At 35.4% G+C, this 20,862-nt stretch overlaps 2 protein-coding genes, 1 long non-coding RNA gene and 1 pseudogene across 7 annotated transcripts in view; 2 read left to right on the top strand and 2 right to left on the bottom strand.

Moving 5' to 3' along the window:
* Positions 1–104, top strand: part of LOC113046268 (kinesin-1 heavy chain-like) — an 11,964-nt gene extending 11,860 nt beyond the window's left edge. Inside the window, exon 26 of the mRNA XM_026207204.1 lies at positions 95–104. Within this exon, the coding sequence (XP_026062989.1) occupies positions 95–104 (10 nt within the window). The remainder of the gene's footprint in view (positions 1–94) is intronic.
* Positions 105–1,066: 962 nt separating this feature from the next.
* LOC113045422 (uncharacterized) lies at positions 1,067–3,955 on the bottom strand. The gene is made up of 3 exons (XR_003275982.1): positions 3,758–3,955; positions 2,329–2,420; positions 1,067–1,700 (listed from the first exon to the last, which is right to left on the bottom strand). It is a non-coding gene; the product is annotated as an uncharacterized LOC113045422 (long non-coding RNA).
* A 380-nt stretch (positions 3,956–4,335) lies between these two features.
* LOC113045401 (cAMP-responsive element modulator-like) lies at positions 4,336–15,866 on the bottom strand. 5 transcript variants are annotated; one of them, XM_026205780.1, is made up of 8 exons: positions 15,731–15,866; positions 14,393–14,456; positions 13,071–13,172; positions 12,259–12,344; positions 11,329–11,477; positions 10,909–11,097; positions 6,605–6,761; positions 4,336–6,515 (listed from the first exon to the last, which is right to left on the bottom strand). In XM_026205780.1, exons 2-8 carry the CDS (start codon positions 14,444–14,446, stop codon positions 6,371–6,373), a joined length of 882 nt encoding a protein of 293 aa, XP_026061565.1. In that variant the 5' UTR covers positions 14,447–14,456; positions 15,731–15,866; the 3' UTR covers positions 4,336–6,370. The 5 variants fall into 5 exon arrangements, with proteins under 5 accessions (XP_026061565.1, XP_026061566.1, XP_026061568.1 ...); XM_026205781.1 differs by having other exon boundaries at positions 14,393–14,501; positions 15,731–15,839; XM_026205783.1 differs by lacking the exon at positions 13,071–13,172.
* A 3,112-nt stretch (positions 15,867–18,978) lies between these two features.
* The window catches only part of LOC113045388 (partitioning defective 3 homolog), a 39,327-nt pseudogene continuing 37,443 nt past the window's right edge, over positions 18,979–20,862 (top strand).

Below are 20,862 nucleotides of genomic sequence, written 5' to 3'. Positions count from 1 at the left end.
TACACAACACCTGTGACCAGCGATCAGATCTGTCTGGATGAATCAGGATACAGCTGTTCTGTGTCAGTGTATATAATCACTCTGTTCCCTTCAGACAGACATAAGCTTTTATTCACGTGTTGGATTGAGAGTGAGCTGACGGAAATCGGGATGGGTACAGAACATACAAACCACGTGAAAATCAAGAAACTTAAATTTCAGTTATTAAAATAAAACTTACCATCTTACTTTTTAGATTTTATGGACAGTAAGACTATTTAGAAAGCAGGCTACATGTGCATGTCTCTGTTATTGACATGATAAAACTGATTTTATAAAATGTCAGTGTCTCTGTGCAGAATAGAAATTAAATAAAATTCCTTTAGTTAGAGGTTTAAGACAAACAATTTAATTTGAGTGTAGAGGATCTTTGTTCACAAATTTGACTCGTTAAAAAAAATAAAATAACTGATTTGAATACAGATTGAAGATTTAAATAATTGATTTAAATTCTTATATGGAATGGGAAACTTGCTTGATTAACTGATATTTAAAATATTTATATTATAATACAGTAATAAAAAAACTTAAACACTTCTTTATTCTTTGTTACTGTATATTTGTTTTCTTTTTATTTATTATACAATTAATGAAAACACCTACTACATGTACTGCTTTAAGCTAAGATTTGTACTGTCATATCATTGATCTTTTGTTGATTATGGTTGCTTCCATTATCTTCATTTGTAAGTCGCTTTGGATAAAAGTGTCTGTTTAATGACTAACTATAAATGTGAATATTAATGGCTAGTTATGAGTCTATATGGAGCTTATTCTTATTTATCTCATTTTATTCTGATTGTTAAGCTTCATTATAGAGTTGTTTAATAATTTTTTTAGTTTCTTTCTCTTTGTCTACCTGTGTGTGTGTGTGTGGAGAGAGAGGAGAGAGAGAGAGACTGTTTGTTTGTTTGTTAATAGTGACTTACATTGTAAAAAACTCCTCCCTGGTCCTGGGTTCAGAGGTAATGATGTCAATGTATCTTACTATGTAAAACAACATAATTCACTGTATGAGGAGAAACTATATCAAAATTATGTCATATTCAGATGTTGATATGCTTTGTATTTTAATAAAATATTATATTATTGATATGCATACAGTACATGATTACGTAAAATATATGGATTACTTATTTCACTCATAAAAAACGGTTAATATTATTCCTTTACTAGATATCTTTTTCATCTCTTCTCTGCAGAAATGCTCCAGTTTCTCTTTCAGATGAGGGATTTACCAGCATCATCAAAAGAGACGTGATGCTGGGTGAGTGTAGATCCAGGAGGAACGAGAGAGACTAGAAACTCTACCCAGACCCAAAGACACAATAGAAAGACCAGCTAAAGAAACAGAAACATGTGATAGAAACACAATCTGTACAGCATGCTCTTCCCACACCTGACACTGTTCTTTTTGTCAGATCTCTGTTACCTGGAGGAAATTGATTGTCTTTGTGTGAAAGCTGCTCCACCTCAGCGTCTCTCCTCCTCAGGTCTTCAATCTCTTGCTCCAGTCGCTTCAGTTGTTCTTCAGCTCGACTCACTGCAGTCTTTTCCTGATCTCTGATCAGCTGTGTCACCTCAGAGCGTCTTCTCTCAATGGAGCGGATCAGCTCAGTAAAGATCCTCTCAGTGTCCTCCACTGCTGTCTGTGCAGAGCGCTGTTAGGACACACAGAGAGAGAGCATCAGAATCAGTCCAGTTGTGGTGCCAAACATAAATAAATAAATAAATAAATAAATAATCAGATGAAATCCTGCAAGCACCACTGCAAGACACTATAGTCTGCCCCGACCCAGATTTTACTCCACAACAGATATATGATCTTGCTCATTTCCAAAATGAGATTATGAAAGTCAACAGTTACTGTATGTTGTTTCAAGATCATTTGGAGTGATCACATCCTAAGCAAATGGTGACCAACTGTTGAATGGGGAAGCAGCTGTGGGACACCAAGAACCATCTCAGACATTAGGTAGTCTGAACTTCTTTAACAAACAGACCACAGCTGTAACGACAAACACAACCTCATTACATTAGGGGTAGTAGACTGTAACTGTATAAAAAGTTTGAGCTTGGATGTTGTGGGTTTATCCAATCCAACGCCATTGAAACCATGTGCTTTGTCACCACTATGCTGCAATAAACATCTTCATCAAGATCTTCAACATCCTCATCACTTATTCTTACACTGGCTCCTCCTCACTGACTGACTGGAGGAGAGTCCTAACTGAGTCTCAAACAGCTCTTCTTCAGCAGACAGCAGATGTTCTTCAGCTCAAAACTCACCTTGTAAGACTCTACAGACTCTCTCAGCTCCTCAAGCTCCTTCTGTCACTCCTGGATTCTCTGTATTTCCTCTAGATTTCCTTCAACTGTTTCTATAGGATTTAGAGTATTCAGTCAATATACAACTCATAACACATCCCTGTTTAAGAGAATATCCAAAGAATGATTTGAAAGAAGAGCAGATAGCTCATAGCTGTTTCTCAGTCCTCTCTGCTGCAGCTAATACAGTGTCGTGGTTTTTGTGTTCAACCCAGATAACATTTACAGTGCTTTTAAAATAAACAGTGCAATTTTGTAGTCGTGTAGTGGCGTCCATTACTTTGTGTAACTTTCCTGGGAGAAATTCTTCATGATATTGAAAATGATTCAAACAGTAAGATTCCAGACAAACCAGACAGGACTTCATGGCTTTATATTTTCTCCCAGTACAGACGTCACACTCCACATCTCAAGGTTCAGTGTAACACTGAGCAGGACGAGCAGCTTGTAGCTTTTTTTCTTTTAATTTCTCCAGGCACTTCAGACAGCATATTGTTTTCACACAAAACAGGTCTTGGAGTGAAGGACTGTCTGCACTGAGGGCAGCTGTAGACTCTCTTCTGATCATCCTGTAACAATAACTGTGTCCACAGGTGAGGCTCACTGGTTCCTTCAGTAGATCCAGACAGACTGGACAGTCCAATTCTTTCAGAGACCATGAAATACTCTGCCATTTTGCAGAGAGACATGCACAGCTGCTTACTTTCGTTTTCTCTAAACTTTCCCGCGCTTTGTGTTTAAGAAACGTGTTCAGACGGTTTGTTTGAACTCTTTTACCTAAACTTTCTCTTGACTCTTGAACGTTGCAATGGAGTTTGAATGAAAATTGCGTTCTACATAGTTTATGATTAAAAGAAAACAATTGCGATTTTAAATGTAGAAACGAAGAACTACAAGGAATTTTAACTACTGCGATTTGGATTACACACTAGCCGTTTAAAAATATGCACTTGTAAAGTAAAAAATAACAATTTAAAGCTCCTGCTGATAAACGGAGTAGTGTATGGTTAAACGTCCTCAAATGATAGTGTGGTAAACCCAGCTGTAGTGTGCAGTAGAGGGCGCGCTCACACACTGTGGAATTTTCCATGTCTGCCTGTTTGTTTCCAAACGCATGAAGCAGCACGTTTAAACGCACAAACAGCTTGACACACTCTTGTTAGAGCATTCAAATATTCTTTCTGATTACAAACGTCAAAACAGCTCGAATGCACCCAGTATATTATAATACGCAGTATTCAACTCTCCGATAAAGCTAAAAATGAGCTGAAAATATCTGTACCTGTTAAGGAATTAGTTATGGTAACATTAGTTCAGTAAAGAGAGAGAAAGAGGGGAATAAACCAAAGTAACGCTGAAAGATTTAACTTGTACTATTTTAAAAGTATACCTTGCTGAAACCATCTTGAAGTGGGTTGAATCTTTCCTGGTCTTATGTGGTTCAAACTGGTCTCCCAGCTGGGCGGTTTAGCTGGTTAGAAAGCTGATGTCCCAGCTTGACTGTTGAAAAAAAGTGGTTAAAACCCATCTAACAGACCAACCTAACTAGGCTTGGAGATCATTCAAAGCATCGTATGGTGATACTTGAGAAATTGTGCATCACCAAATTCTGTGACGCAACAAATTCTTGAAGGTATCTGGCTTGAAATAGTTTAATAAAACTATTTTTTTAGAGCTGGAAAAACATAGCTATCTATTTGGGGGACAGTCAGATGCTTCAGTTGTTTTTATACAACTACTGTACTTCTAAACACCACATCCCTAACCCACACCATAAAAGAGCACTGTCTGCATTTAAAATAACTTATATATATATATATATATATATATATATATATTTACAAATGACGATCCCCATAAAGGTTACGTTTTGTCAGGTTTAGCTGGATTTTTTTTTTTTTTTTGGTACACACATACAATTAATTGTGCTTTCTTAAAATACAGGTCTGACCATGTAGCAAGATCATATACATTTACAAAAATATTTTATTTAAAAATAGATGTCAGCATTCTGTACAGTGTCAAAGAAGGGAAGGGCATATACGTAATCTAATTTAGAGATTAACTGAAAACAAGCTATTTAAATATTAAACCAAATTAATTTTCTACCAGACATACAATAGAACATCACAGAAATAGAAATGTGATTGGCTGTAAGTTAAGATAAAGTTACGATGACTAGCATAGTCTGAGAAAACAGAAGATACACACAAACACGGCATCCTAACAGCTGAAATATGAGGAATTCAGTTCAGTTAATGCCACTTGTCTGATTTAGAGAATCTGCATTTGTATCACAAAAGCCTCTTTTCTTCTACAGTTCTCTTCTACTGTCATAAACACTGAAATACAAGTTACTGCGATTTAAGATAATATACAATATTTCATCACAAGCAACATTTGTGAGTGTGACAGCCACCTATTGTATCATGTTCACAATTCATAATGTTACACCTCTTTCCCTTGTCCATTCAAAAGTCATGTACTGTTCCTCACGATATGAACTGGAGCACAAACAAACAAAGCATTAAAGCTCAAGAGTAATTTTCTTGCCTCTAGCTTCACCAAATGGATTTGAAAAAAAATATTAAACATGTTCAAACAGGTTTCCAAAACACGCCATACATCTTTCATTAACAAACAGATAGATCCGCCTCAAAACGACTGCATTGGTTGAGCCAATGTTGGGATGCTCAAACAAACAGAGCAATCAACTTACAAATAGTTAATTTATAGTCTGTCTCTGCATATTGATCTGGTAAAATGTATTTTAACAAAATGACTTAATTTTTACCAAGACATGAATCAATTGACATAGGTGTACTTATAGTACAAATTGAATAAAATATATAATAATAATAAAGAGAGTTAGGAGTAGTCTTAAAGGGACAGTTCACCCATAAAATTAACATTCTCATTATTTACTCACCCACATGTAATTCCAAACCTGTATGACTTTCTTTCGTAATTTGAAGAACTGGCTTTGTCTTCACAATGTAATACAGTGAGGTCCAAAACTGGATCCCTCTCACTTACATTGTATGGTCAAAAAAAAAAACAATGAGACATATGTCAATGTCACCTTTTGTGTACAACAGGAGAAAAAAAACACATACAGCACACAAACTGTACATTTTTGGGTGAACTATCCGTTTAAACACTTAAACCAACAATAAGTAATCACCAACACTGTAACATTTCTTGGTGACATTTTAGGTCACTGTTAAATTCAGCCAATGAGCTCAAATGACTACTAATAAACTTCAAACAGTTCAATCTAATGCATCATTTCACTTACATAAAACAAAACAAAAATTCAGTGGAAAGGGTTGCGTTTTAGCAATTAAGTATTTAACACTGCACACATAGCATTAACTAACCTTATGACTTCCGGGGCCCTACATTAAGTATTTTCTTTGTTAAAAACAAATTTCAAAATTCAGATTGAAATGTACAAACTTGAATGAAATCTAATTTACATGAAGAAAAAGACCCAATTTAAATGCATAATGTAATTTGTAGCGTTGTACATGTTTACTGCATAGATTGTCGCTGATATTAATCCATCATTTTATGTTGCTTCAAATGGGTTTACAGTGTATTTTCTTTATATTACCTGCTAAATTCTGTGCATTCCAAAAATTACCTTAACACCAAAAATGCTGTTTATGTGTGCAGTGTGTAGCCAGTTAACATGACTACTTATGCCATTTCCTTTGCTTGCTCTGATTTCAACCTAAAAAAGGAAAATACATATTTTTACACACAAATCAATTAAGAGTTCCAGCTTTTTTCAAAACACAGAGAACACCAATAGTACATGCCATCTCAAAATGTATGTGTGTGTGTGTGTGCGTCTGTGAGGTGCATCCTCAAAGCAACATTAGCAACTTCTTATGAAAAATTTGGCCAAACAGAAAAATGCAAAAATCCAGGCGATGCAACAGAAGAAGAGAAGAGACAGGTAGTGAATCACACAGTCCTTGCGCAGTGTTTGTGAGGGTTATTCTGGTTTGTGGCAGTAGATGTCTTTAAGAGCTTTGAGCTCCTCTATGAGAGTCTTGTTTTGGTTTTCCAGCACAGCGACACGATTCTCCAAGCACTTTACATATTCTTTCTTCTTTCTGCGACACTCGCGCGCTGCCTCCCTACAACACGTAGGAAAAGGTCAGATGCGAACATGCACATTAGTGCATTAGTTGAAGCACATGACTCAGGTGTGTGTGTGTGTGTGTACCTGTTCTTCATGAGGCGGACTTCTCTCTTGCGTGTGGCCTCCTCTGTGTTCTGCTGCGGGCTGTGCATGGCCCCTGGTGATGCTGCCATAATGACGCCTGGTGGTAAACCTGATGACGGGGAGCGGATCTGATATGCTGGCATGTCTCCTGTGGCAGCTACATGCAGAAATATACACCAAAATGCATTATTTGACAGATAATTGGGTAACATTTTAATTAATTATATGTTCATGTCTACATAGTAACATTAAAGCATTAGAAATTAAAATGGACAACAGTATATAAATAATAAATAGATAAACACTACATAACATGTAATAACTGCTGTAAAAAATAACAACCTTGTTGTAAAATGTTACCAATAAATGATGGTCAAAGGTGCATTTAATCTGTCTTCTAAGTCGCTGGGGTATATTTGTAGCAATAGCCAAAAATAGTCTCGGTCTTTGAAGCTGTCCAAATGAAGTTCTTAGCAATGGATATTACTAATCAAAAATTAAGTTTTTATATATTTATGGTAGGAAATGTACAAAATATCTTTACTTAATAATCTAAAGATTTTTGCCATAAAAGAAAAAAAACTTATTTTGACCCATACAATGTATTATTGGCTATCGCTACATATAAACACATGCAATTTATGACTGGTATTGTAGTCCAGGGTGTTTTTAAGATAGGATATACAAATTATCTTGATTTTTGCAATGCTTGTTCTGGTGCATAATTCCATGTTAATTTTAAATCCATATAATTGAATAAATAACAACATCATTATTTTATTATTACTTCCAAACATATGGAAGCAAACAGAGCTGTTATCTTGAGAAAACTGAATATAATAATAATAAAAACTATTATTATTTTTGCAATTCTAGTATTACTTAATCTGCAAGAGGATTAATTTGTAGCTTAAAACTCATAAAAGAAAAAAATATATATCAGTGGTGATATATTCTTGATCTAAGACAACAAACTAAAAATAAATAAGTGTATGATTTATCATTATTATTGATTATATATATTGATATATTTAATCTGACCAATAAAAAGACACATAACACTGAATCTAACCAATCAGCTGTGACTTCTACTGTTACTAAGCTTAAAAAAGCAGATATATTTGGACTCATTAGTTTATGCAATAAACACAAAACAATAACAACAAGCAGTTATATAAAATACTTCACATCCACCCACACAAATAACATTAAAAACACCTAATGCAACACTGAAAAAGCAAAGTGAAGTACTGGTGCAGTACAAACAGTTTTAAAGCTGCAATCAGACAATGTTCCCAGTGGTAAATGTCCTTCAACAAACTGGATATGCTTTGACTTAATGTGTATGCATGTGTGTGTGTGTGTATGTGTGTGCGTGCGTTTGTTATCATACAATGTGACAAAATGCTGACGTCACTATGTGCGTCGTTGCCCAAACCCCCACCCAACTCCAGCTCTCTCTCCGCCTCTCCCTCTCCCTCCGTCTCGGCTTCGGCCGGCTTCCAGGAAACAGACTGACGTCAAACAGAAAGCCCCTCCCTCCCTCCCCCTCAATTTCTAGCCACTTTTGTCTCTCTCTCTCTCTCTCTCTCTCTCTCTCTCTCTCAATGATTCATGTGTGTGAAAAGACGGGCAGATTTTGCATCCTGATTTCACAAAACACAAAATGTCAATGAGTGTGTTTATGACCAAGAAGAAAGTTTCAACCACATAAAAGGAAAGAACCAAAAGAAACACAAAAACATGTGACATTCTTCCACTCTCCATGGACTGACTTCCTCAGAATGTTTACAAACTTTTGCACATGATAAAACTTCTTTCTGCTTTTTATCAGCATTGCAGGAATAAAATACCGCCATAAACACTTATTAATAGTCATGTTTGCTATTATATTATTTTATTATAGTCTATTATTATATTAACTAAATTAAATCTTTTGAGATTGTTGACATTTTCTGCAGCCTATCTTCTATTTAAAAAATAACTAGCATTTTATAAATACTGCTGTTATTTTATAATGTTTATAATAATAACTACATTTATAATTATACTTAATATTGTAGTTACATTATTATTATATGAATGTAATATTATATTATATGTACACATATATTATATGTATATTAACTGAGAGATTGCATACAATATATGGAAAAAATACACCACAGAATTATTTAAAATTTAAACTAAAATTCAACCAAATTAAATGTCCCATATTTACTTTTTTTTTTTTTGATGGAAAGAAATCCTCCTTTTTTTTATCTGTTGCTTATTTACCAAGTGAAAAAAGATTCAGGAATGCATTAGAATGTAATACATTAGCATCACACTGGCTTTTCCCTTATAAAACACAAACATACACTCTCCCTTCTCTCACCTGTCTCCGTCTCTTCCCCAGTCACTGCCATCTCTATGCTGAAGTAATCCAGTTGGGATTGTGTTTTGAGCGCTATCTTCAGTTTCCTCTGTATTTCCACTTTCTTCCGTTTAGCTGGATCACTAATTGACTTTCTCCCTAATACACTCTTTCTGACTATCTTAGTTTTTAAGTTGTGACGCTTAGTGTTTTGCCTTTAACGCTCCCTCCCTCCCTCTCTCTCTCTCTCACACACACTCACACACTCTCTCTCAGTCAGATTACTATTAAGGGCATTGACATCACTATGACATCACAGCAGTCTCACAGGGAAATAACACACTGTCTCTGAAGAATGACCTCCCCACACCCGTGTGTGTGTGTGTGTGTGTGGAAAAGGACACTTTCTTGTAATTAAATATCCATCTAAAATTCATGGCTAGAGGAAAATTAAAACTGACTGAGAGAAGAGAAGAGAAGAGAAGAGAAGAGAAGAGAAGAGAAGAGAAGAGAAGAGAAGAGAAGAGAAGAGAAGAGAAGAGAAGAGAAGAGAAGAGAAGAGAAGAGAAGAAAAAAGAAGAGAAGAGAAGAGAAAAGAGAAGTTGTTGAGTGTGATGTATTTTTAGATCATGATGACGCAAAAGTATTTCAGCACAAACAAAAGGATACTGTGCCCATTTCACCTCATAACACTAACACAGGTATCTGAAATGTTACGCAAACACACACACACACACACACACACACACACACACACTCATACGCAAGACGTCCTATCACACTGTTTACATAGGTAAACCAAATTTATCTCTAAACCATATCTGTTTCAACAGGTCTGAAATCATCTGTTCTGTTCAGTGCTGCAGTACCTTGACTATTCCATCCCTTTATTAATATCACAGTTTTAAAAATTCATTTTTAGTTACTTTACTTCACAAACACACACACAAACATTAGACCATACATCCTGGGAAAGAGAATTATCTATTTACTGCAACAACAACAAAAAAAGTTTTCACAAGTATGTTTTTCAGTAAAATAACGTAAACATGCATAAAATATTATACATTATATTATTACATGTTATTAGTTTATGAATTTAAAATATAAATTTAAAACAATGAATATAATTAAAATAAATATGAAAACATAACTCATTACAAATATTACAGATTGTTGTTAAATATTATACAAATTAGGTACTAGAAAGTACTATATTTATATTTATATAAAAACTATTTCTTACCTCACGAAATTTTGCATTTTTATTTTAGATAATTTATGCTTATAAAACAAGAAAAAAAAACTGTTTGCCCATAGAATGAGACACATGTAAAAAAGATAAAATAAAATCTACATTTATACAAAAATACTAATTATAATATATAAATTATGTTTATATATTCTACTGGATAACAGGACCAAAATATCAAGACAATGATTTTGCATTGTTCAGTGCACAGTCTTCATATTAAATATGCCAGGGTATTGTGGTATGTTTATTATTATAGTTATCTAGGGTATTTATTCAAAGCTCCCATTCAAGGTTGGTTTTCCAATCAATAGTGAGTCAGTGGACATGCTGAATCCTTATCTTTGCAAATCAAGAAGATTTTCTACTGTAGTTTGTCAACGTCACATCACAACCAATTTAACCATTTTTTGTCTCAGTTCCAGCAAAGTCTGGAACTTCAGCACATGATAAAACACGTCAGGCAAGTTCATTTTTATCTAATAACAACCACAATGCAATGTGGGTTCAGTGTGCTTCCATGATCAGAGCTCAGTGTCAGCAGACACAGCTCGTACACACATTCGTTTCTGTGTTTCTACGTCTGTCAAATTATAACGTTTAGAAATGCAAAAAATAAATCAATAAATACTTTTAACCTCCTCCTGCCTGCTTTCAGAAACAAAAGAAGGATTTTCTACTAAAAGCGTGTCTTACCCTGAACGAGCACCTGTCCAGCGGCGAGCAGTAGCTGTTGGCCGGGGTCTCCAGGCTGGGCACCGTACTGCAGGATAGTGGCCCCAGGCTGCGGTGTGGTGGAGCTGGGAAGAGTCAGAGCCTGGACCCCCTGCAGCGCCTCTCCTCCAGGGCCGGCCAGCTGTATCGCTCCACCCTGAGTGATTGCAACTGCACAGACACAAAACATTAAGACCGTTAGTCTTAAATCTGTACGAACACCTGTTATAACACATGATAAAGGGTTGGGAAACATTTGTGCACTATCTATGTAATGCATTGCTCTTTCGTACGAATGGGCCAGTGAACAACAAAACCCCTCATTTTAAGGGTAATTACTTGAGCTCATACTTCATGCTGCACAAAGAAATAACAGTTTGTGGGTAATGAGCTCAGACGTACTGTATTGCCCTGAGCTGGTCTGGTAGATTGACGATGGTGCCGTCACTGGAGCAACACTGGAGGTGACCGGGGCTTCTTCCTCCACTCTCTCCTCTTCCTCGATCTTAGGCACAGCAGGCACATCTGATGACAACTCATTAAGAATTTTCCTGAGAATACACATGTAAATAAAAACATTAACCTTATCTGACTTAAAAAATCTGAATCTGTCACAAAATTTCAGGAAATTATGACAAAGAATATTATGCGTGCTGTGGGTATCTGGGTATTTTGTTGAATGATCTCAGGTTATGAGGTCATGTTAATATTTAATATTTAAAACGTACAGTTTTTAGTAAGTAAAACAAAGCTACCATATTTTTCGGACTATAAGTCACACCTAAGTATAAGTCGCATCAGTCCAAAACGACATCATGACAAGGAAAAAAAACATATGTCGTACTGGACTATAAGTCGCATTCATTTAGAACCAAGAACCAAGAGAAAACATTACCGTCTACAGCCACGAGAGGGCGCTCTATGCTGCTCAGTGTAGACTACAGAAGCAATGAGCAGCACAGAGCGCCCTCTCCTGGCTCTAGACGGTAATGTTTTCTCTTGGTTCATTTCTCTTGGTTCATGTCAAATTAATTTTGATAAGTCGCACCTGACTATAAGTCGCAGGACCAGCCAAACTATGAAAAAGAGAGCGACTTACAGTCCGGAAAATACAGTAATATGAAATTAAATCTAAATATCACACGACAAATATTAACTTTGCAAACTAATTTTTTAGAAATGTTGTTTCTAAAGGCTACTAAAATTATACTAAAATTACTACAAAAATTAAAATGACACCTGAAAACTAAATAAACGGTCATTCAAAACACTAATAAATACTATAATAGTTCATAAATAATGCTAACAATGTTGCCTAAGAATTGATCTCACCTGTAAGATGGTCGTCTGGACAGAATCTCTCTCCTCTTCTGAGGATCTGATGATGTTGTACCCGATCCACGAGTATCAACGGCTACCTGAAAACATCCAAACCCATATGTTTTAATGCCAACTGAGCCTTTAAAAGATTTTAAAAGCATTTGTGGAGGGGAAAAAGATCAGTTAATACTAGCTTTTTCTGCAAAGTTCTCACAGTGCAGGATATTCTATACATGACATTTTTTTAAAATACATATTTTGTGTGGTATTGATCACAAAAATAGTATAAGTTTAAAAGTTTCGAGGGTGCTTAGATATTGATGTACCTTGAATGTATGGGTGTACTGTCACTTTAAAAAGCACTGTATACATAAAAAACAGATTTTAGGTAAGTTGTTCTCTTTAGATGACTATTGTGCCAATGATCATGAGTCTATTATCTCCTTCTGAGCAGATTTGTTTTGTCTGACGTGGGCTGTGTGTGTTTGTGTGTGAACGAGCAGATCAGATGCATTGACTCTCACATTACTCAAATCTCATTACTGTGCCATACAGCTACTCTCACTCTTTTTGTTTCTGTGTCATTCTGATTTTCCTTCACTCCATTGATGCCGGGATGAGTAAACGTGCCCTGTGATTGGCTATAACTCTAACGGCTGTGATTGGTCAGTCTCTCCAGGTGAAGGAACAGGTAAATGAATAACAGGATTTGTGCTTCAATGGTTCACAGATCAGCGCACATTTCAGTTTTATAAGAGTGGACTTTATAAATGGTAAAACTTTATTAAATGTATATATTTTTTAAAAACCCTGCATGTGTGTACCTGCACAGTTTGTATCTGAGGTGACTGGATAACAGAGGGCTGTGTGGTCTGAATGACTCCATGCACCTGCAGTGTCTGTCCATCAGACACACACTCATTCACCTGAGAGAGACAGAGACAGACACAGACACTCTTTAGCCCAGTGTTCTAACTGTGAACTTAATCTATTAAAAATGAATTTTCACAATGAATTAAAATAAAGCTGAAATAAAATAAAACATAAACATTAGACGAAAAACTTTAATTTAAATAAACGTTATAAATCTGGCCTTGGCAACCAGAATTGTTTTAGTTAATGAAAAATGAAATTAAAATCAAAACTGTAGAAAACAATATATATAATTTCTTGAAAACAATTAATAAATATTAACTGAAATAAAATAAAATAATTTTATTTCAGTTCATTGCCAAGGAAACATTCTAACTTGACAACAAGTTTACCTTGAGATACTATAGTAATTTAAAAAATATATAAATAATAAACTATATATATATGACAGTATGACAGTAAAACAACAACAAGTTTTCACTAAAACTAAAATGATTTAAAAAAAAGAACAATATTCGTATATTTGAATGATTCTAATGTAACACTGTCGGCAAATTAAATAAGATACATTTAAGCAGAAGTCCTAAAATGACTAAAACTGCAATAAAAATAAATTAAAGCCTAATATTAAATCAAAGGAGGGACAAAATAGCAAAAGCATATAAAAATGACAAAAATTGCATTGCTATTAAATCAAAATTATTATTAAAACTAATTCAAATTATAAATTAATACTTAAATGGTATAAAAACAATACCAAAACAACACTTATTGTTTAACAACATCGTTTGGAATCACATTTTGCAGTTTGATTCAAACTCTTTTAACATTTAATTTGTAATATTGCAGTTTGAAACCACAAATCAACTACCATGGTATTACCATGTTTTTGGACAGAGTATCATAATAATACTATGTTTTTTTATTGTAATACTATGTTATTGCCCTGTTATGGTAATTACCACACATTACCATGTTAAGTATCCTGAAGATCCACATAAATCCTATGGTATATGAATACAATAATCAAACCATCTTATGGCAATAACTGAAACCAAGCATCACCTTGGTACCTCCACACTTTTTTTTTTTTTTTTACTAAGGACTGTATTTCTTATAGTTTTCTGTAAATAAGATTTTGAAACCTTTTCCTGAGTTTATTCAAACATCAGTGCATTTTGTGTTTTGGTGTGTGGTGTGATTTGTGCAACAGGTGTCATATCTGTGTGAGGCTTGTACCTGTGTGTGTGAGTGAGTCAGAGTCTTACTGTACCTCACTTGTTACTTTCTCAGTTGAACTGGCTTCCTCTATGGTTGCAGTTTCCATGGCGATCGGCCTAGCAGCATAGCAGAGAGGAAATGCACAGTCAGCTCTCTGTAGACTAATAACACGTCACAAGATTTTAAACGGCCTACTGCATCCAAAATTTTAACCCAATGTTTACCAATCTAGTAGTTCAATATGTGATCCAAAAAACTGTACTGCATTTGTGAGTGTTTGTGTTGAAATGTTCATGCATTTGTGAAACTTGAGAAGCAGTTGCTTATTGTGCACAGTGGAGGTTTTTATCTGCTGACAGTGAAAAATGGACGTTTACCCTCAGCTCATGTTATGATATGAAATATAGGCTTTTCCTAATCTTATGAAAAATTAACAATGCATGACAAATTTTTGGTTAAATAGAGGATTACAATTTTAATGGCATTTACTAATTGGGTTTTAGTAGGTAAGAAAACTTAATATAGTATAAAATTATATTCTAAACTTAACTATTTTTAAATGCATCAGACAAAAGTGACAAAAAATAATAATAGTCTATATAGTTGGTTCATGATCAAAAATTGCGCGCGCACGAAACTGAGCAAGCTGTAGCTCAACGGCCGCGTGCACTTCCTCATTCTGTCTAAAATATTCTTGGCCAGTGCACAGAGTTCTCAGTTGTTCGGGATAAGCAGACTCAGACACTTTATGAGGAAACGTATTTTACTCCATTGCTTAAGTATGCTGAGATTATTCCATCTAGTGTTAAGTTTAGTTAAGGGTGTTCGCTTAACTTCTGTTCCCTCGCTGGATTGACAGAACAAACGCGCGCAAACTTTGAACAGCTCGCGCTTATGTAACAGCAAACGGTGGCAAGAGGATATTACATACATGATTGCAACATTCATAGCTCTACAAATAAATACAGAACAGCAGTAAAGCAACTTGCAACAAAGTTTTATGTTCATAAAGAAAGCTGTCTACTGTATTTATTTACATAACTTAGTCCTTGACCAAGCTGCGTCATTCTCCACAAACTCAATGAATTTTTAATATCGCCAGCTCTACATTTAACTTGACCTTTTTGCTTTGTGACTAAGGTTATATTTTAAGAGTTTTCGTTTAAACACTAAGAACATGAAATCGGTACGCTTATTCATTATTCGCAGGTTTCTTCTCTTGTCGACAGTAGTTTAGCGCTGTTTACAACATGAACCGCGTTTTAGACAGCTTCGCCTCGCTGCACATTTTATAATGAGAAATTAATTTAAAAGCAGCTACATGTTCGTCTTCCTTCGCTCATCTCCAGATCCTCTCTGGCGGCAGAACGACATGACAGCAATAACTTACCCGACTTTTACGTAGAGTCTCGTCACTCGTTACGGGTGCGGAGGAAGCCCGACTCGATGCACACGTAGAGCCCACGTCAGCTCTGATGATGCGCCTGGGAAATGTGGATATGCAGCCGGGGCCCCAACAACACACACACAAACACAGTGGGCGGAGCCGAGGGGACGCTGTCACTCACCAAATGCCCTAAAAACAGTCCATTTGATCAGCGAATCGATTTCTGTAGTATATTACTGCCTTTGAGGCTTCAATTTCATGATAATAGTTAGTCGAATTTAATAGTAAAAATCGTTTCAGACTTATCAGACTTAGCACAAAGAATTATAGGAACAACTTTATACTCTAAAAGGAAATAATAAAAACCCAATAAAATAAATAAATAAATAAATGGGTCATGTTCCATTTATTAAAAATAAGCTTAAGTTTAAATCAAATAGAAATACAGAAGATTGATAATATAGCGCCATCTTGCGATAGAAGAATAGCATTGTTTCTCAGTTGTGACTAATGTAATCCAATGTCATATAATGTAATACAATGATAGATAGATACTGTAGATAGATAGACAGACAGACAGACAGACAGAAAGAAATAAAGAAAGGTAGATAGACAGACAGACAGAAAGAAAGAAAGAAAGACAGACAGAAAGAAACACAGACGGACGGATAGACAGACAGACAGAGACATAGTTAGACAGACAGAAAGATAGGTAGATAGACAGACAGAGAGGCAGACAGATAGACAGACAGAAAGAAAGAAAAAAGAAAGACGGAAAGAAAGACAGATAGATAGATAGATAGATAGATAGATAGATAGATAGATAGATAGATAGATAGATAGATAGATAGATAGATAGACAGAGTTTTAGTTGTTATTAACTACTGCTACTTTGGAGTCACAATGTCACATGTCGTGCAAAAAAAACTCACAAGTCAGTGTTGATTGCATTTGTTGGAAACTATTTGCCAGACATTTTACTCTGGAAGCCGCACTAGCAACTCCTTACAAGTGAGAAACAGTCACAGGAGGAGATTACTGGCTTTGTCAGCAAAAAGCAGATTCTCATTCATAAATGATGAGTCACTGTAGACTCCACCACTGGGATTCAGCCACTGTTTGGGCTGATAAAGCAAACATGCTTATGAGGAGAAGAAGAAAATTGCTCTACCTTCAGCTCTGAAAAAAAAGACAAAACTCCATGGCTCTAAACATGCAAACATTGACTCACAGCACTGACCCTGTGTCTGAAGACTCACTAACTGTGGCATGAAAGTTGGTAGAAAAGTTCTCTAATAGAGTTTTCAGTAATGGATCTCCAGCATCTGGTCATAGTGCCTCACGTAGATCAAAGCATACGTAATCCTACAGCTGTTCTACTAAAGCTTCACTCAACTGGGTGAGTAATCTGTACCAGGCCCTGAGTGTGTGTGTGCGCAGTTTCACTGCCCAATGCCACCTGCCCAGCATTTCTATTTTAGTACAGCTTGGCCCTACAAGCAGAAAGTTAAATGTGACACACACAAACTCATACATACATGCATAATTGTCCATATGTTTGGAAACCAATGCCAACATACTAATTCATTTACACACTGACCTATGGAGGACTAGGAAAGACACTTACATTACATTACATTTACATTTATTCATTTAGCAGACGCTTTTATCCAAAGCGACTTACAAATGAGGACAGTGGAAGCAATCAAAAACTACAAAAAGAGCAATGATATATAAGTGCTATAACAAGTCTCAGGTTAACACAAAACACGTAGCATGGGCTTTTTAAAATAATATAATAAATACACAAACACAATTGCATAATAAATGAAAACAAAATAGAATACAAAAAGATTAGAAAGTTAGTTAGATTTTTTTTAAGAATAGAATTAGAATAGTGAGTGTTAAAGTTAGAGGGTCAAATAAAGATGGAAGAGATGGGTTTAAAGCCGATTCTTGAAGATGGCTAAGGACTCTTTGGGATGGCACAATCAAGCGACGTTCACTTGCAGAACAAAAGCTTCTAGAGGGCAGATAAGTCTGAAGTAACAAATTTATGTAAACGGGTGCAGAGCCAGTGGTAGTTTTGTAGGCAAACATCAATGCCTTGAATTTTATGCAAGCAGCTATTGGAAGCCAGTGCAAATTGATAAACAGAGGTGTGACATGTGTTTTTTGGGCTCATTAAAAATTTATCTTGCTGCCGCCTTCTGGATTAATTTTAAAGGTTTTATAGTACTGGCTGGAAGACCTGCCAAGAGGGCACTGCAATAGTCCAGACTGGACAGAACAAGAGCTTGAACAAGCAGTTGTGCAGCATGTTCTGAAAGAAAAACAAAAATCTTCACTTAAAAATAAAATTATGGAATAATCTATCAATTCAATACTTCAAACATGAACATTTAAATCTTTTTAAATGGAAAAAAATAACACATATTTCATAAGGAGTTGGTCTTAAAATTGAGTTTTTAAATGCATTTAATGTGCATTTAATGGATATATTTATTTTTTACTAGATTTTTTTATTTTAAAAATGATTTATTAACTAATTATTTTATTTAACAAAATGTTATATAATTAATTGTAAGTTTTGAACATGTTTAAAAAAATGTTCTACTGGCTTTAAATTTGATTTTTAACATTTTAAATATGTATATTAATTCATACATTATTTCCATTATATGTTTATTATTAAACTGATATCTTATTTCCTCATTTTTTCTAATGTCACTATTTTATTTTAAAGATTTCATTCTTTCATTCATTTAGTTGTTTGATTGGTTGGTTTCCGTTTTTCAAGGTCAAGTCTTAGTCAAGTCAAGACAAGTCACAATATTTGGAGAACATACTTGTTCAGACATAAGGTTTTTAATTTGGAGTCCAAGTCAGTTTTCTTACTTGGAGTGAGATTCCATTCCTGCATCTCATAAATGTGATGGACCTTTACCTCCCACTAACCAAGCCCTCACAGAATCGGAATCAAAATCAGAAAAAGCTTTACTGCAAGGTGTGTTTACACATACCAGGAATTTGTTTTGATGACAGAAGCTTCAAACAAAATGACAGACATAAACTGCTATTCACATATGTGAAGACATGTCAAAAAAAAAGTAAAACGTGAATTATTAACTTTTTATTTAATGTAAAATTAAATTAATTGACGAACACACAAGTAAAGCTAAGCTTGTACACGGACGCTGACGCCTTGCGCTAGTGCCGGTCGCCCACCCCAGAGGGCGCAAGAAGCCAGTTTTCGTTGCTCCTGAACCGACTGATCACGGAGCGGTTCCCGTACAGAGATCCCAAACACTAAACAGGTGGTCATACACCGCCACACAGCGCCCGCCGCGATGAAACTGAACGGGTACCGATCGTAACTTACATTGAGCCGCAAAGGTGCTGAACCAAAGATTATTAATGATCTGGACACCAGAGCACGGGAGCCTTTGATCCCAAGTTCCCTTGGATTCGGGAAGGTCTACGGAGAGTTGGTAGCTATGAAAGTGACGGTGTGTTTCGGAAGAACTCGGGTCGTGGTTCCGTGCGGAGATGGCAACATTAAAGTGCACTCGCTCGTCCAGCAGGCCTCGATGCGGTACAGGAGAGCGATCGCCAAGGTGAGATGCTGTTTCTCTGTATCATCTGATTGTGCTCTGGAAACGTAGTTGCGCCGGTGAGGGCTACAAATATGGCGGTGTCGAGACGGAGTAAGTGAGCGGGGGAAGGGATTGGGACAGTCCGGGCACTTTAACTCTGGGAAGAATGGCTTTATTCATTAGGAAATAAAACGTTTTGTGTTTTTATCCTCATCTAGTGTGCTGGACATTAGTGATGTGTCGTTCTTGAACGATTCGTTCATTTTGAACGAATCTTTAATGTGACTCGGGAAGAACGAGTCGTCTCGGGGAGTGATTCGTTCAGTCGCGCATGCGCATTATTCTATGGGTTCTGTTCTAGTAGTAGTAATTCACCTGTCAGTCAATGCAGTCTTGAGCCGGAAAGAGAATTGATTAGTTCATAGTTCGAGTCTATCGGGTTTTTGACTCGTTCCTCAATCACGTGACAGCCCAATACGTTAAACCCAATGCAGCATGAGCCGGAAAGAGAATTGATTAGTTCATAGTTCGAGTCTATCGGGTTTTTGACTCGTTCCTCAATCACGTGACAGCCCAATACGTTAAACCCAATGCAATATAAGCCGGAAAGAGAATTGATTAGTTCATCTCATGAGTCTTCGGGTCGAGTCGTTCCTTAATCACGTGACAGACCCATACGCTAAAACCATAGACACTGACAGTAAAAGAATGCAGATAATTGAATAGTTCATCTTTCGGTTCTTCGGGTTTTTCGTTCTTTTTGTACTGTGTGACAACATTGGCTAGAGTAATTAGTTCATTTACAACTTTCCTTACAAAATGGGTGCGTAGTACTTATTTATTATTAGTATTATTTACTCTTACAGTAACGTGATGCATTTCTGGTTTCAAATTGTTGTTTTTAATTTCTGTCATGGTGGTACTTTTCCATAACACTGAATGTGGAAATAAAGAGTTGGTTATGCTTAAAATGTTGATCTTTTTTTCTGTCTGTTTGTTTGTTTTTGTTTAGTTGTGCAGTTATTAAATCAGATTGTCTGTGTAAACCATACTTTTGTAACATATGACACTTTATAAACATTAAAAACACTGTACATACTTTTGAATAGTTGTTTATTGTTTATTACAGAAAAGCTTTGTAACAAAGAGGACAACTATTCCAAAATAAATTAAAATAATAAAAATGTAAATAATTAAAAATGAAATTAAAATTAAAAGATAATAAAGCCACAGGGTCTAATAACCTTAACAAATGAACTTTAAAATTACAATATAAAAAAAAGAAAAACTAAATATTGCACAACAAGCTATTCCCAAAATAATTTTAAACCATTTGAATAAAAAATAAATGAAAATTAAGAGATACTAAAGCTATGGAGCCTTATAACAATAACAAATTACCTTTTAAAATCACAACAACAAAAATATTGCACAACAAGCTAATCTTTTTCTAAATAAATAAAAATAAATAAGCTTTAAAATAAATAACACACTGTGGCTATATTTTTAGGACTTGCTTTAAGGCATGTTTACATTATA

Source organism: Carassius auratus, chromosome 27, assembly GCF_003368295.1.
Source record: "Carassius auratus strain Wakin chromosome 27, ASM336829v1, whole genome shotgun sequence".
Taxonomy (NCBI): Eukaryota; Metazoa; Chordata; class Actinopteri; order Cypriniformes; family Cyprinidae; genus Carassius; species Carassius auratus.
The sequence above is the reverse complement of the archived record's forward strand: the minus strand, read 5'-3'. Positions and strand labels throughout refer to the sequence as shown.